Genomic DNA, 16,192 nt, shown 5'->3' with positions numbered 1-16,192 from the left:
CCTCTATTTCCCTGCAATACATGCTCTGGATGTCCTTCAACCAGGGAGTACAGGAGGGGAATTAGCTCACACTCAGCCTGACTGTGGGACCCCTCAGGCCTGAGGCTCCTCCCTTGTTCGTGGAAGTGGACTCCTAGTTCTACTAGTGAAAGCCTTCATATTCCATTTGTTGGAGACTTGAACTCATATCCCAGGCTTCCTGCCAGTTGCCCTCAGATTTAATTATCCTGCCTTGTTGCTTCCTGCAGCTCTCTGAGGCTTTCCTGCCTCTCCAGGGCTCAGACAGTATTTATTGCTGTTCCCATCACTGAGGATACCCAGGTCTGTAAGACAACTCACATCTCTCCAACCTCCCTCCCGTCTTCAGGAGTCCCAGTCCAGATTGTCCTGCTACATACTTCATACAGTCTAGGCAGCTCTTCCAAACTCCTTTGAGAAAGAAGCAAGCTCCCTACAACTCCTCCCTAGACTATCTAATCTGGTTCTCTTCTAGGTCCCCGCGTCTCAGCCAGGTCCAGGACTAGGTGGTTCCTGTTGCTGACTCTCATCAAGAACCCTAGGCTCATTATGCTCAGAAAATCAAAACCTGGGCATGGCTCCCCGGAGTTGACCCACATTCTGCTGACATGCTCGGAATGTTGACACTAGCCCAGCATCTGCTCTGCGGCCAGATCAGGCTGTCTGCCCTTGAGAGAAGGCTCTGTCTAACCAGTAGCTATCCTGCAATGAGTTAGAATGGCACAAGTATTGTCTGTGCAGATGGCAGACAGCATTGGCCTCTTGTGGGATGACCACCTGAGTTGAGGGATGAAGTCACAGAACTGTTTCATGGCCTTGGCAAAAAAAGAAAAAAGTTAAAGAAAGGTCTATTGAACAAACTTTGCCCATTAATGATGTCCATTCTCCACTGTAGGTAGACAGCCTTAGGGAACTTCTTGTCAGGAAGCACTCAGCTTCCCTACAAGGCAGAGAACTTTGTGTCACTGACAAAGGTGGTAAACTGTCTACATCAGAAGAGTTTAGCCATCAGATCCTATTTTTCTCTGGAACAGAATGTGACCTTCATTCTGACAGAGTCTTCAATTGCTTCCTTTTTCCCAGGCTTTATGGTGGGTGGTAAAGAAGAAAATACAAGATTCTGGCCCCCAATCTGATAGGTGAGCATGCATACAATATGGCCCCTGGGATGAGAACTAGATCAGAGATGACTTTGGCCTTGGTCACAAAGAAATTCATAGGTCATCACTGACAAGGCTGGACTAATCACCTGGGAAAGCCACCTGTCCAAGGAGGCAGAGACAGAATAGACAGGCCTACTATGTAAGATGCTACAAGAGCAAAGTTGTATGAGCAGGTGGGCCCCAGTGTGTTTGAGAAGGGCAAGCTATCTTTCATGTGGAAGTACAGGGTGTTGGGGGCTGGTTAGGGCCATGCCAACAAGATCTAAATGCCAGACTCAGAGAGGCTTGAACAGTTATCCTTAGAGTTCAGTACTTAGACAAAATTTTCATTCTCAAGTATAAGGTCTTTGATGGCCCAGAGCCTATACAAAGTCTGATCATTTCAAGTCCCTAATGAAACCTGTGCAAGTGCCATGAGAACCCCACTGGCAGGGCAGAGGGAATCCCCGTCCGCCTCATGAATATCTGAATGATTGTCATTCAGTTGTCATTATTGTAAACCCAGTACTGTTGCTAGGTGTGTTTGCCAGGGCTGGCTCTTTTAACTTAATCTTCACAACTAAACTTTGTCATTCCGTTTTTAGAAACTTAGAAAGCCAGGGTTCAGCATCAGAATCCCCATACCACCACTTTATAGCTGTGTGACGTTGGTCACATTATTTCACCTCTCTCTGTTCACTTTCCTTATTTATAAAAGAGGCTAATACCTCCTAACACCCAAAATTGTTTCAAGGAGAAAATTGAGTTAGCACACATAAACACTCATAAGCTAGTGCCTGATGTATCTTAGCTTCTCAATAAATATAAGTTATTATTATTTGTCATGTAATACCTTGTGACATCTGATATTATTTACTCACTTTCTCATGAAGTTATCTCCATGAAGAAAGGGGCTTTCTCAGGTTTAGCACACTACCACCAACTACAACCTGTAATCTAGTAGAATCTAGGAATAAATTAAAGGAGGAAGCCAAGATGAATAAATATTTCAGCAAATAATTCACTAACCAAAATTAGTCTTGACATCATAGTTTAAATAAATAATGAATGGATACCTAAAGGGAAGTCCACAGTGAACTAGGAAAAGTTCATATGCCAAAAGTCAAGGGAGTCAATAACTGTGATTTAAGCCACTGAGTATAGTAACACAAACTCATACAAAGTTCTGTGGGAACTTAGAAAAGGAAACTACTAAATCTGCTTATGTAAAGAGCAAAGTTGTACGAGCTGTCAGGCCCCAAAAATTACATATGAGCTGGACTCTGCAGGAGTGACAGAAGGCATTTATTAGACATGTTACACCAGAGGCAAGGCATACCTTCCAGCTCTGAATTTCTGTTTGGAGTTTGAGATCATTCCAGATGAGGATGCTCAACACACACGCACACACACACACACACACACACACACACACAGAGCCCTCATTTTTGCTTATTGCTTCCTCAGGAAACTAAATGAGGTAGATATAGACTGTATTAAGAAACAAATAATATTTTTGTAAAAGAATTATTTATTATTATTATTTATTATTTGGAGAGGTTTTTGTTATAGGGTGCATGCACTCTCCAGGGACACAGAGAGAGACAGAGACAGAAAGTGAGAAATCATCTCCCAGAGGGGATGACCATGCCACCATCCCTTCTCCTCCATTCTCCTCTCAGGATTTTGGGCACATATGCACATACACCCAGTGTGAGTGTTTAAGCTGCTGGGTCTGGGACTCGAACCATGATTGACTATGTGGGACTCCTACCGAGTCCAGCGACATAACCGTTACACCATCTGCTTGTCCCTATTTTATCATTATCATTATTATTATTTCCACATTAGTTCACCAGAGAAAGACAAAGAGAGAGAGAGAGAAAGCAAGCCATCAGGTCCAGTACTCAAACCTCAGTTAGCCATGTGGGAAGTTCTATACCTCAACCACCATGCCACCTGCCCGCCCCCGAGAAACATATTTTAAAGAACTTGCTGACAATCTTAGGTAATAGAGCTTCAGGAATATCTGTTATATTGCACTATCCTCCCATGCCACCCTCTTTCAGGTTGAGACAAGATATTAAGAGTATATATCAAGATACTGGATAGCCTTCCAGATTACAGTGACTATAAGGTTCTTATTGGACACTCTCAGAGGAACCAATATATACACCATAGAGTCCTAGTAAGGAAAGAGAGAGAAAAAATAGGAAGAAAAGTATCTATAGGAATAATGGAAGTTTCCTAAATTGGATGAAAGACATGTATCTACATATCCAAGAAACATGATGAACTCCAAGCAAGATAAACTCAATGAGATCCATACTAAAACACGTTACAGTCAAGTTGTTTAAAATCAAAGATGGAGAGAAAATCTGGAAAGCTGCAAAGTAAAGACACACATCATGAAAAAAAGTATCCTCAATAAGATTAACAGTGGATATTTTATCAGAAACCACAGAGGACAGAATAATCTGATGATATGTTAAACTGCTGAAAGGAAAAACTATTCATAAAAAAATTTATATCTGAAAAGTCTTATCCTCCAAGAGAAGAAGAAATTGAGGTATCCTCAGATAAACAAAAGTCAAGGGAGCTTGTCACTAGTAGACCTATATACAAAAAATGTTAGTGTATCTTTTATTTATCTATTTAAAATTTGACAGAGGGTAGGGGTCAGCAGATGGTGCAGCAGTTACATCACTGGTCTTCCATATAGCAAACCACGGTTCAAGTACCAGATCTGGTGGCTTGAAACTCAAATCAGGTGTGTGTGTGTGTGTGTGTGTGTGTGCATGCCCAAGATCCCAGGAAGAGAATGGAGGAGAAGGGATTACAGTGTGGCCATTCCCCCGGGGGTGATTTCTTTCTTTTTGTCTCTCTGTCTCTCTGGGGAGTGCACATAACCTATAGCAAAAAGCTCTCTAACAATAAATAAATAAATAATATGAATGGTAAATAAAAAGTCAACTCCATTAGCTTTTATACCACACCCATTATTTTTCTTTCCATGGTTTCAGTTGTTCACAGTCAACTGTGGTCTCAAAATATTAAATGTAAAGTTCCAGAAATAAACAATTTGTACCTTTTAAATTCTCCACTATTCTGAGTAGTGTGATGAAATCTTGTGTCATACCACCTTGTCCTGCTTGGGACATGAATCACCTCTTTATCCAGTGTATCTACACTATATATACTACCCACCCATTAGAAACGTACCAGCTATCAAATTGAAAATGCATAGTCTATATAGGATTCGATACTTCTGCAGTTTCAGGCATCCATTGGGGGTCTTTGAGCATATCCCCTGTGAATAAGGTCCCCTGTGGGTAAGGGGGGCATTATGGTAACCATATGATGAAAATTGACAAACTGGGCTTTTTTAAAATTAAGAACTTCACTTCACCAAAACACACCTTCGAGAGAGTAAAGAGGCAAGAACAGGATGGTAATAAATATTTGCAATATACGTATATGAAAAACTTCATATTTAAGGTATGTAACTAACTTCCATAAATTAATAAGAAAAAGGACAGACAATCCACCAGAAAAATTGGGCCAAGGGTTTGACTATGTATTTTACCAAAAAATATTTCCAAATGATCAAGAAATACATCACAAGGTGTTCTACATTACTACTCATCAAGAAAATATAAATTAAAACTACAATGTAATACAACCACATAAAGGCTCAAATTAAAACCAGTGGCAATGTTGAATGCTGGTAAGAATGTAGTGCAACTGGAACTCTCATACTGTTGTTATAGCCACTCTCAGGAGTTATTCGGTAGTATTGTGGGGCCAGCAGATGGCATAGCAGTTTCATCACTGGACTCCCACATGGCTGACCACAGTTCAAGTCCTCGACACACTGTCTTGAAACTCACGCTAAACGTGTGTGTGTGTGTGTGTGTGTGTGTGTGTGTGTGTGTGTGTGTATGTCCAAGATTCCAGGAGGAGAAGGGAGAAGGGATTATGGCATGGTCATCCTCCCTGGGGGTGATTTCTCACTTTGCCTCTCACTCTCTCCAGTACATGTCCTAAGGCAAAAAATGTGTCCTGACTTTTCCAATGACCCAATATACACCCAATAGAAATACCTACTTATGTTCCATGCAAAAGAATACTCAGAACAGCATTATTGGTATATCCCCCAACTGAAAAACCCCAAATGTGCATCAATAATAGGAAAGATGAATTAAATGGGTTATATCTTTTTTTAATAATGGGATAATATACAGAAATAAACTAAAGCCACATTAAAAAATATGTGTGAAACTTACAAACATAATCTAAGAAGCCCAACATAAAAGAGTTCATTTTGTATGATTCCATTTAAATAAAAAAATTTTAAAGAATTACTTATTTGTTGAATTCAATTTTTGGTTTTGTTTTGTTTTGTTTTTCACTTGACCAGAGAGAGACAGACATAGAAATGGAAAGCAAGAAAGCAAGCTGCCAGGTCCAGGACTTGAATTGCTGTCAGCCATGTGGAAGTCCAGTGCCCCAACCACCATGCTACCTGCTGGCCCTGTTTAAATAAAATTGAAAAGCAGAATTAATTCAGAAGTTAGAGTATTTATTCTTAAGGAAGAGAGATAAATGATTTGTGTTGAGTACGTAGGGGGATTTTGGAGAGTTGGCAGTGGTCTATTTCTTGTGGGTACTGGTTATTGAGTGTGTTCCCTTCAGAGAATTCATTGAGCTATGCACGTATAATTTCTATATTTCAGGTATGCATGCTATCCTCAACACAAAAATCCCATCAGTTGTATGAAGTACTTTTTTCCTGGTTTGTCACAAGGCCAGATGGCACAGTGGTTGGTTTAAGACTCTGGAATTACATGGTCCTGAATCTTTCTTCCTATCTCAGAGCTTGACCAAGATACTAACTCTGAGCTTCAATTTCCTCACCTATAAAATGGATTCATTAGGGTACCTCTATCATGTTATCAAAGGGGTTAGATCTTCTCAAATACAAATTCTGTGTTTGTCCCAAACTTACACACCAAGACCCAGAGAGTAGAGAGTAAAGGGAACTAAATTCTCAGTAATGGGATTATGAGTATTTTTTTTCCCCGTTGAGTTTTACTCTATTTTTTAACTTACTGCAATAAGTGTGTTGTTTAATCAGAATAAAACAAAATCTATGATATATCCATACTATATATTTATAAAATTAAATAGGAAAGAAGAAAAAAGGAAGGAAAGCAGGCAGACAAAAGTTATAGGTGAGCCAGGAACTAGAACCCAGAAAGCATCTGGCTGGGGAAAACCATGCTTCTGATGTGCAAGGCCCAAGCCAGTAGGCCTCCTTAGACAGAAAAGAGCTATCAGAGACTACAATTAATTCCTGGGCATTTCTTAGTTTTTATTGTGCTCTTCACCCCTGCCTTCAGAGACCTATACTTTTTCTTTTTCCAGCTAAAACAAATCTAGTCTTCATTATAACATGTCATGTTGTTGATAAAACCTAGGTCCAAAGAATGACAATAAAAGGACTTTCTATCCACTATCTCTTATTTCTGATGCTGGTTTGCATAGAACTATTACTGGTGCTAGGAAGCTGAGCATTTATTTATTTTTTTAATATTTAGTTATGTAATTAATTCCATTGGTTATTTTTAAAGATTTATTTATTTCCATTTGTTATTATTTTTTAATTTGACCAAACAGAGACAGAGAAAGAGAAAGTGAGAAAGCTGCTAGGTCCAAGACTCAAACCACAGTTGACCATGTGGGAATCCAGCACCCCTAACTACCACACCACCTGCTGGCCCCCAAAGCTGAGCATTTATGAGGTCTCTCAATAGAGATCTCAGAGAATCCCTTCTCCCCCATTCTTTTGGGATTTGGGTTCACACATGCCCATGGTTTTCAAGCTGCCAGAGTGGAATTCTCACTGCTTGGACCATGTGGGATCCAACTCCCTTAACCATTGGGATATAGACTGGCCCTGTGCATCTCTTTTAAGATCTCATTTTGTTTGCTGTGCCTTGGAGGGATATATCCCACAGGTAGAGGAAAGCCTAGGCCACTTTTGGTGCCAGCCACAAGCATTTCCAGCTCTGGCCAAGCAAACCTTGTGTCTTGAATTCTGAGTTCATCAGCCTCATTAAACTAAGAAAGAGATGGTCTCTTTCAGAATCCTTCAGCTTCTTGCAGGCAAGCGCTAACTACCCTGTGCCACCTCCAGCAGACCTTGGTAACAAAGGCAAGGAGATGGGATGGGTTTTCTAGGTGATGCCGCTTGTCCTAGCTCTTACTAGTTTTCGGAAAGTTTACTGTGCTGCTCTGGGTGCCCCTGACCGCCCTGAGGAACTCCCTGTACAGAAGAGAAAGGGGCATTGAAGGAAGCAGGCTAGGGAGAGTTTCTACTCCAAGCAGGGCTCCGGATGTTAAGGGCAACTCCTCCTCCCCAGTAAGGGAGGAGTGGGCGGGGCCAGCGCGCCCCCCTCCCCTCCGTGTTGCCCTGGAGACCAGGGGTGTCCAGGCGCAGTTGCTGGTGTCCTGCCCAGGCTGACTCCAGTGTTTTCGGCAAGTGCAGGAGCTGCCTCCCTCCAATCCGCTGGGCTCAGGGGGACGTCCAGGGGCTGGCCGGGCTGCTTCAGGGGCTAGAATGGGGGACGGGAGGAGCCAGTAGGTGCCTGATTAGCGTGGCCAGAATCAAGCTGCTCCATCCCTCCACTTCGTCCTCCCTGTGTCCCCTGGAGTGTCCTGGACCCGAATTCAGGATGCAGGGATTCCAATCTGAAACCTCGGGGGCGTTGATGTTTTCCAGAGGAGTTCAGTAGAGGACGAACAATCATCGTGTATTATTTGCCACCCCAAATTCCTCTTCGGATTTGCGCCCTTCGTGCTGTGGACAGTCAGGACAGTCAACCTCCTCTGTGAGTTCAGGGCTCGTTTGAGGTTCGTTTCCTTGTTTCTTGCCTCCTCCTTCGTTTTGCTTAAAATAAAAATTGTGAGCTGACGTGGGGAGCCCATTACCCCAGAGCAGGAAGTCCGGTCCCCGGGGGGTCTCTTGGGTGGGTGCCACTTGCTGCGGCGGACGTCCCAGGACCTGTTCTCGGGGTCTGCGTGGGTTTCGCAACCTTGCGGTCGGAATTGAGACCAAACTCCAGAAGCTTTTCCTGGACCACGGCTTCCCCGCAGTGCCGTCCAGCCCTCCGCCAAGATGTCGTCCACCGGGAAGGTGAGCCAGGTCCAGACCGGCAAAGTCTACCAACAGATCTTCCAGGCTCAGGTAGGGCCCTCCCTCTGTCCGCCTTTTATCCGCCCCTCTTCTCTCTACCTCCCCCAGACTTGCCTCCCTCCGAAGGCTTTCCTGCCCGGCAATACAATGAAGTCAGGGCTTTGAAGTTACTTAGAACTTTTGAGGTTTTTTTTTTTTTTTTTAAAATGAGAGAAAGACACACACACACACACACCAAGAGTTTTTATTTATTTAAATATTTTTATGAGAGAGAAAGAAGCACACCCTCCATAGGGCCCTGTGCTGCCACTCCCCCTCCAAGCCCTCCTGGCCAGGATCCCGGGCTGCCCTGTGTGTACAGGTCGTCAGGGGAACCACGTGGATTTTCCTTGTGGATCTAGCTTGCCTTGGGGAATGCATTTCCTCTGTGCCAGTATTACCAGCCCCTGAGCCTGTGCAGGCTTTGAAATGACTTTAATTTTATAGATCATTTTTGCTTCTTAAAATATACTAATATGAAATGGAAAGATCTATTCTTGAAAGTTAGAAAATAAATGTAAAAATTTAAACAACTCAGAAATAGCCTGGATTAACCCCATTCCATGGCCTGGGTCTTCTTACCCTACATAAAAGCAGTTCTGATTTTCTGTTTTAAAACTGAGTTTCCTTCTGGGCTAGTGTTTTAAAACAAGCCTTTTCTCCTTAACAGTCTCTGACAGACACTTTCCCATGTCCATGGGACTTCCCCTTTCCCCCAGTATCGGTGACTGCCTGCTTATTGATCTAGGACCTCCCAGTCAGCCTGAAAGCCTCTGGACCATGTAGTCCAATGAAATTGCCTCATTCTCCCTAAAGCACTGCAGACAAAATGAGATCTCGAAAGAAGTGCACAGGGACACTCACTAGCCTAGTGGTTAAGGGAGCCAGATTCCACATGGCCTATACAGCACAAACCCCAACTGGCAGCTTGAAAAACAAGCCGGCATGCATGCCTGTGTGGCCCAAGTCCTAGCAGAATGCAGGAGAAAGAATGTGGCATGACCGTGCTCTTCTGGGGAATTGGAGATGGCCAGCTCTCTCTGGCTAGAACACCTACTTTCTGGTAATTACTAAAGAAAGAGAGGAACTAGCAGATGGTTACGTCTCTGGCCTCCCACATGGCTGACTACTGGACCCAGCAGCTTGAAACTCACAGAGTTCATGTGATTATGTTCCCAAGATCCTCGGAGGAGAATGGAGGAGAAGGGACTGCAGCATGGCCATCCTCTATGGGGGTGATTTCTCACTTTCTTTTCTCTGTCTCACTGGTGAGCACGTATACCCTATAGCAAAAATCTCTCTAATTAAAAAAAGAAAAAAAGGAAGGAAGAAAGAAAGAAAGGAAGAAAGAAAGAAAGGAAAGAGAGAGCAGCAGCTGTCGTAATGGCTATGTTACTGGACTCCCATGTAGTAGACCGCAGTTCGAGTCCTGTGGCTTAAACTCACACCGGGCTTGTGTGCATGTGTGTCTAAGATCCCGAGAGAAGAATGGAGGAGAAGAGATTGCGGCGTGGCCATTCCCCCCCCCCCGGGGGGGGGATTTCTCGCTTTCTCTCTCTGTCTCTCTCTGTCTTTCTGGCCAACACAGAATATAGAAAAAAAAAAAAAAGAAAGGAAGAAAAAGAGAGAGAGAGAGCAACCCTCCTTTGAAGTTCCATACTGATTATTGGTTTATTGGTGAGGAATTTTCATTCCTAATTTGAGCCCTAAATAATGCTCTCTGTGGAACCTTTGAAAATTATAAAAGTATAAAGAAACCAAAGGAAAAATTAAATTACTCACATGATCCTGCTCCCCGAAAGCACCCATGCTGTTCTTAACATTTGTCATCCATCCTCCTGGTCATTCTGCTGTGCGTTTAGGATTGTGAGATCATACCGTGTCATTTTGGCTGTACTTTCAAATTTATGCTTTTAATTGATATATTTTCCTCATGTCATAAAAAAATTCTTCATAGGTCTCTTTAATAAATACCTAACATTCCATGGACTGGATATATGTTTTCTCAGGCGATCCCTGTTACTGGATAGTTTTGTGTTCCCAAATCCCTGTGATTATAAGAAAGGCTGAGATGTACATCTTGATCTTCATTTAAATTTTGTAAAAGATGCCTTCCCAGCAGTGGCTGAATGGCTGTATGGGGGAGGAGAGCCCTCCTGCACGGGTGTGCCCTGGGGTTGAAGGCCACCCTGAAAGGCCCTCCCGGGAGCAGGTCCCCACTGTTCCCTCTAAGACAGACACAGTTAGCCTCGGGTGCTGGAAGCCTGTGGCTCCATCTGCACCCCATCTTGGGTCTTCTGTGGGTTTAGGTGCAGCTGGTCCACTCCCTGGCGGCCTCCAGGAAGGGGGCTAGGGCATATTCTGCCACCCCAAAGGGTGGCAAGATGCCCCTGATGAAGACGACGGAGATTCCTGTGGGAGAGATGATGTCTCTTCGGCAGCAGAAGTGGGTACACAGCCTCCCCAATGACTGGACCACGGAAAACCCTGTTCTCTACAAGTAGGTCCTGCTCTCCAGGCCATACCCCTCACACTGGGGTAACTCAGTCTCGAAAAACTCAGAAGAGCTCACAAGATGAGGGCCAGACGGGAATACAGTCCCTGAGGCACAGGGAGACGTTGGGAGACCTCAGGTCTGGATGAAAACAGCCAACCGAGAGGCGGTTTAGGACCCTCATGAGAGCCAGAGCACCAGCCAGGCTGCCATACCGCCCTCCTGGGAGGTGGGTGCAGCTTGGACAGGCCCCAGCTGGGATGTCAGAGAGTGGAACATGTGCTGGAGCTGGCTGACCTTGACAACACTGACCTTAGTCTGCACCCAGATGGAGCAGTGGACTTGCCCTTCTGTGAGCAGTCCAGGCTGCTGGGAGTCAGAAACCTCCAGGTCAGGCAGGCCAAGGCAGAGACATATATTCAGCATGCTCCCTCCAGGGACTCCCCCTTGTATCTCAGCTGCCTCAGATGGGGTCTGAAGGGCCTGGCCCTTACTATTCTCCTCTTGTACCTCAGGGAAAAGGAAACAGCCAAGAGGGAAAAATCCCAAGAGAGCGAGAGCACCATCGCTGCCCGAGAAGTGCGAGGCCTCACAGACACCATCGGTGAGCCTCCCTTCAGCAGGGACCAGGCTGCCCTGGGGAAGAGGGAGCGCTGGCTCTGTGTGTGTGTGTGTGTGTGTGTGTGTGTGTGTGTGTGTGTGTGGTGAGGGGGTGGTAGGGAGTGGTCTCCTGTAGTGCCTCTGCCAAAGCCCCTGTTCCTCTGCCTGGCCACCTGGCAAGCATGCTCACCTGAGCATCTCCCCTGAGCGTGCTCCCCTGCAGGGCCTGTGGGAAGGGGCAAGGGGCTGACCACAGCCAGCGCTTACTGGTGGGAAAGCAGGGGCTAAGGGACGCCGCAGCGCTGTCTCAGTCCACGAGTTCTTGCTTCATACCGCATGTCCTGACTTGACTTTATCCCAGTGTGGAGGCCTTCTTCTTTATGCTCACCATAGACAAAGGTAGCAGATAAAGCAGAAAAGAAGAACTTCCCCCTCTACAGTAGCACCCCTTCTCCTCCTAAAACAGTGCCAGTCCTCTCATGAGTCCATTGGTACCCGCTTTCCACACAGATACAGGGGCCAGTAGAGGAGGGCCTGGAGGAGCGCAGACCCTGGAGAGGGGGCCCAGGTTCCAATCCCTGTCAGCCACTAAGAAACTTTGTCCTTTAACCCTTATACCAGCCCCCGGGTGCGGGAAGCCTGTGGCTCCATCTGCACCCCATCTTGGGTCTTCTGTGGGTTTAGGTGCAGCTGGTCCACTCCCTGGCGGCCTCCAGGAAGGGGGCTAGGGCATATTCTGCCACCCCAAAGGGTGGCAAGATGCCCCTGATGAAGACGACGGAGATTCCTGTGGGAGAGATGATGTCTCTTCGGCAGCAGAAGTGGGTACACAGCCTCCCCAATGACTGGACCACGGAAAACCCTGTTCTCTACAAGTAGGTCCTGCTCTCCAGGCCATACCCCTCACACTGGGGTAACTCAGTCTCGAAAAACTCAGAAGAGCTCACAAGATGAGGGCCAGACGGGAATACAGTCCCTGAGGCACAGGGAGACGTTGGGAGACCTCAGGTCTGGATGAAAACAGCCAACCGAGAGGCGGTTTAGGACCCTCATGAGAGCCAGAGCACCAGCCAGGCTGCCATACCGCCCTCCTGGGAGGTGGGTGCAGCTTGGACAGGCCCCAGCTGGGATGTCAGAGAGTGGAACATGTGCTGGAGCTGGCTGACCTTGACAACACTGACCTTAGTCTGCACCCAGATGGAGCAGTGGACTTGCCCTTCTGTGAGCAGTCCAGGCTGCTGGGAGTCAGAAACCTCCAGGTCAGGCAGGCCAAGGCAGAGACATATATTCAGCATGCTCCCTCCAGGGACTCCCCCTTGTATCTCAGCTGCCTCAGATGGGGTCTGAAGGGCCTGGCCCTTACTATTCTCCTCTTGTACCTCAGGGAAAAGGAAACAGCCAAGAGGGAAAAATCCCAAGAGAGCGAGAGCACCATCGCTGCCCGAGAAGTGCGAGGCCTCACAGACACCATCGGTGAGCCTCCCTTCAGCAGGGACCAGGCTGCCCTGGGGAAGAGGGAGCCCTGGCTCTGTGTGTGTGTGTGTGTGTGTGTGTGTGTGTGTGTGTGTGTGGTGAGGGGGTGGTAGGGAGTGGTCTCCTGTAGTGCCTCTGCCAAAGCCCCTGTTCCTCTGCCTGGCCACCTGGCAAGCATGCTCACCTGAGCATCTCCCCTGAGCGTGCTCCCCTGCAGGGCCTGTGGGAAGGGGCAAGGGGCTGACCACAGCCAGCGCTTACTGGTGGGAAAGCAGGGGCTAAGGGACGCCGCAGCGCTGTCTCAGTCCACGAGTTCTTGCTTCATACCGCATGTCCTGACTTGACTTTATCCCAGTGTGGAGGCCTTCTTCTTTATGCTCACCATAGACAAAGGTAGCAGATAAAGCAGAAAAGAAGAACTTCCCCCTCTACAGTAGCACCCCTTCTCCTCCTAAAACAGTGCCAGTCCTCTCATGAGTCCATTGGTACCCGCTTTCCACACAGATACAGGGGCCAGTAGAGGAGGGCCTGGAGGAGCGCAGACCCTGGAGAGGGGGCCCAGGTTCCAATCCCTGTCAGCCACTAAGAAACTTTGTCCTTTAACCCTTATACCAGGGGTTCCTCACTTGTAAAATGAGGCTCATAGAACCTGCCTCATGACCTGGTCATGAGGACTAACCGAATTAGAACAATACTGGGGACCAGCAGATGGCATAATGGTTACCTTGCTGGACTCCCATGTAGTTGACCATGGTTCAAGTCCAGGACCTGGGGACTTAAAATTCACACCGGGTGCTTGTGCATGCATGTCCAAAATCCCTGAAGGAGAATGGAGGAAAAGCGATTGTGGCTTAACCGTCCTCCCTGGGGGATGATTTCTCACTTTCTGTCTCTCTGTCTCTACAGCGAGAGCAAGCACCCTAGAGCAAAAAAATCTCTCTTAAAAAAAAGAACAAAAGTGACAATTCTGTAAACGTGGTATTATTATTTCTACATGTATTTGCTTCCATAAAACTTAAAAAAAAAAAATGAGGGACCAGCAGTTAGCGTAATGGTTATGTTGCTGGACTCCGACGTAGTCGACTGTGGTTCAAGTCCCGGACCCAGTGGCTTAAACTCACGCCGGGCGCGTGTGCGTGCGTGCCCAAGATCCCGAGAGGAGAGTGGAGGAGAAGGGATTGTGGCGTGGCCATCCCCTCTGAGGGGTGAGGTCCCACTTTCTGTCTCTCTGTCTCTCTCTGTCTGTCTGGCGAGCGCACGCACCCTATAGCAAAAACCTCTCCGTAAAAAGAAAAAAAAAATGAATGATATCACTCCACACATAGAATTTGGGCTTTTTCCTCGGGGTATTATGGTTTGTCCGAGATCTCATCCCCTATCGCACTTGTGGGTCACTGTCCTCTTTTCCTGTTCTGCCTACTCCACTGCCACTGTGGACCTGGCTGGTGGCCTGGCTTTCTGAGCCCGAACCCGGATGCTTGGGCTGTGGAGAGCAGCCAATTTGAAAACATGTGATTAAAACATGTGGCCTGTAGACACATGCAGAAACATGCTTTTGTAAGTTACTTTAGCAGGGCTATCGAAAAGCATCTACATACGAAAGTAGTATTTGCCTGTCGTGAATCCTTGCCTTATTGTTGATACTCAATACCCTGATACTGCCCAGTATTCGGCTAAAGGAAGTCACATGCATTTATTAGATTGCCTCCAAAAAAAAGATTAGAAAAATTATATGGCGCCAGGCATTATTACATTTTTAGATGATTTATATTTAAAAACAACTGGCTTTGCATTCTGATTTCTACTCCCTTATTCTCTTTGCATTTTACTTCCTTCTTCCCCATTCCTTTTGCATTCCACTTTCCCCTTCCCCTATTTTTTGCCCTTTAAAAGAATAAACCCGAGGCTAGTTTTGGTTGCAAGTTCTCCATCAGAGAAGCTGTGCCCACCCAATCCTCGCTTTTCTATACTTGTGTGTCTTTGTGTGTCTGTTATTGCGTCTATTTCTAGTCCACAGCCTTCCCACTCAGAGCTGGTCCCAGCAGGGCTGGTGCTCTCTGCCTGTCCAGTCTTCTTCTGGGAGCTCCCCTCTCCTTAAAGCTCTGAGGGCAGCTCTCCTCTCTGTGGTTGCTCTGCAGTTCCCGAGAAGATCAGCACCCCCATCCGTCAAGGGAAAGAAGACCACAAGAGGAGGAACTATGAGAGCTCACTGGCCGCCTTTCAGGAGGAGATAGCGCGGATCGGGATGGTGAGAACCTTCTGCTTCCTCTCCTGTGCCATTCTGAAGGCAGGCTTGCCATTGCACCCAGCTCCCACGCCTCCCCAGCTGCCCAGCAGTGGCTCACCTAGACCTGATGTAGATGGAATCTTAGCGTGTTAAGTGGCTTCTGAGTGCTTATTGCAAACATGGCTCCCCTTAACTCTGGGGCAAGTCGTAGGAGTCAAGTACGGGAGCCTGTCCATATCTGTAGACTCAGCATCCCTGAATTCAGCCAACCACTATCAAAAATATCCCCCTCATCTCAAAGACCTTAATAATAAAAAATAACGATATATGGCAATTAAACATTAAAAATATAACAATAATATACATAATATTTGCATTATATTAGGTAGTATAAGTAATAATAGAGAGATGATTTAAAGTATAGGGACCAGGAGACCAGCAGGTGGTGTGGTGGTTAAGGCACTGGACTCCCACATGGCCAACTATGGTTTGAGTCCCAGACCTGGCAGTTTGTTTTCCCTCTTTCCCATTCTCTCTCTCTCTGGTCAAATAAAAAAAAAATGATGATAATAAATAAATTAGAAAAAAAGTATAGAGGCCAGCAGGTGGCATGGTGGTTAGAGTGCTGGACTCCCATATAGCAGACCATGGTTTGAGTCCCAGACCTGACGGCTACCTTCTCACTTTCCCTCTCCCTCTCTCTGGTCAAATTTAATAAGAATACATACAAACACACAATTTTTTAAAAAGTAAAGACTAGGGGAGGTTGTGCACAGGTTATATACAAATACCACAGCATTTTATATTAGGGTCTGTAGCATCTGCAGTTGCTGTATCTGTGGGGTTCCGGAACCAACGCCCCACAGTACCAAGATGTACGGCTATGATGTCGTTTTGTAGTGAGGCCCAGAGAGTATTATCTGACTTGGCACAGAAGGGGCCCACTAGGAACTGCACTCAAGGTCTGATCCCAAGCCCGGCCTGTGGCCTCCCTGCTCCAT

The 16,192-nt window shown here is 46.2% G+C and overlaps 3 protein-coding genes across 7 annotated transcripts in view; all 3 read left to right on the top strand.

Annotated features, from left to right (window-relative positions):
* The window catches only part of LOC102469808 (stimulated by retinoic acid gene 6 protein-like), a 46,666-nt gene extending 44,656 nt beyond the window's left edge, over positions 1-2,010 (top strand). For all 3 annotated transcript variants that reach the window (XM_014586008.2, XM_006143721.3, XM_027770029.1), the window contains one exon: positions 494-2,010. In XM_014586008.2, the coding sequence (XP_014441494.1) occupies positions 494-642 (149 nt within the window). In that variant the 3' untranslated portion in view covers positions 643-2,010. The remainder of the gene's footprint in view (positions 1-493) is intronic.
* Positions 2,011-7,744: 5,734 nt separating this feature from the next.
* LOC102493194 (coiled-coil domain-containing protein 180-like) lies at positions 7,745-11,779 on the top strand. Its single transcript, XM_014585995.2, has 5 exons — positions 7,745-8,053; positions 8,319-8,409; positions 10,707-10,897; positions 11,407-11,495; positions 11,715-11,779. Exons 2-5 carry the CDS (start codon positions 8,341-8,343, stop codon positions 11,777-11,779), a joined length of 414 nt encoding a protein of 137 aa, XP_014441481.1. The 5' UTR covers positions 7,745-8,053; positions 8,319-8,340.
* Positions 11,780-12,153: 374 nt separating this feature from the next.
* Positions 12,154-16,192, top strand: part of CCDC180 (coiled-coil domain containing 180) — a 64,263-nt gene continuing 60,224 nt past the window's right edge. For all 3 annotated transcript variants that reach the window (XM_006143720.3, XM_014586005.2, XM_006143719.3), the window contains exons 1-3: positions 12,154-12,366; positions 12,876-12,964; positions 15,103-15,212. In XM_006143720.3, coding sequence (XP_006143782.1) covers positions 12,251-12,366; positions 12,876-12,964; positions 15,103-15,212 — 315 coding nt within the window. In that variant the 5' untranslated portion in view covers positions 12,154-12,250. The remainder of the gene's footprint in view (positions 12,367-12,875; positions 12,965-15,102; positions 15,213-16,192) is intronic.

The sequence above is a fragment of the Tupaia chinensis genome, unplaced genomic scaffold, assembly GCF_000334495.1.
Source record: "Tupaia chinensis unplaced genomic scaffold, TupChi_1.0 Scaffold000104_1, whole genome shotgun sequence".
In the NCBI taxonomy this organism is placed as follows: Eukaryota; Metazoa; Chordata; class Mammalia; order Scandentia; family Tupaiidae; genus Tupaia; species Tupaia belangeri.
This window is presented reverse-complemented; position numbering and strand designations above follow the sequence as displayed.

What these genes read in the sequence shown, in the direction of transcription:
- LOC102493194 (XM_014585995.2), top strand. Translation starts at nt 8,341, where the DNA reads ATGTCGTCCACCGGGAAGGTGAGCCAGGTCCAGACCGGCAAAGTCTAC. An exon ending in AACAGATCTTCCAGGCTCAG is followed by an intron (nt 8,410 to 10,706) that starts GTAGGGCCCTCC and finishes CTGTGGGTTTAG; the next exon opens with GTGCAGCTGGTCCACTCCCT. An exon ending in GAAAACCCTGTTCTCTACAA is followed by an intron (nt 10,898 to 11,406) that starts GTAGGTCCTGCT and finishes CTTGTACCTCAG; the next exon opens with GGAAAAGGAAACAGCCAAGA.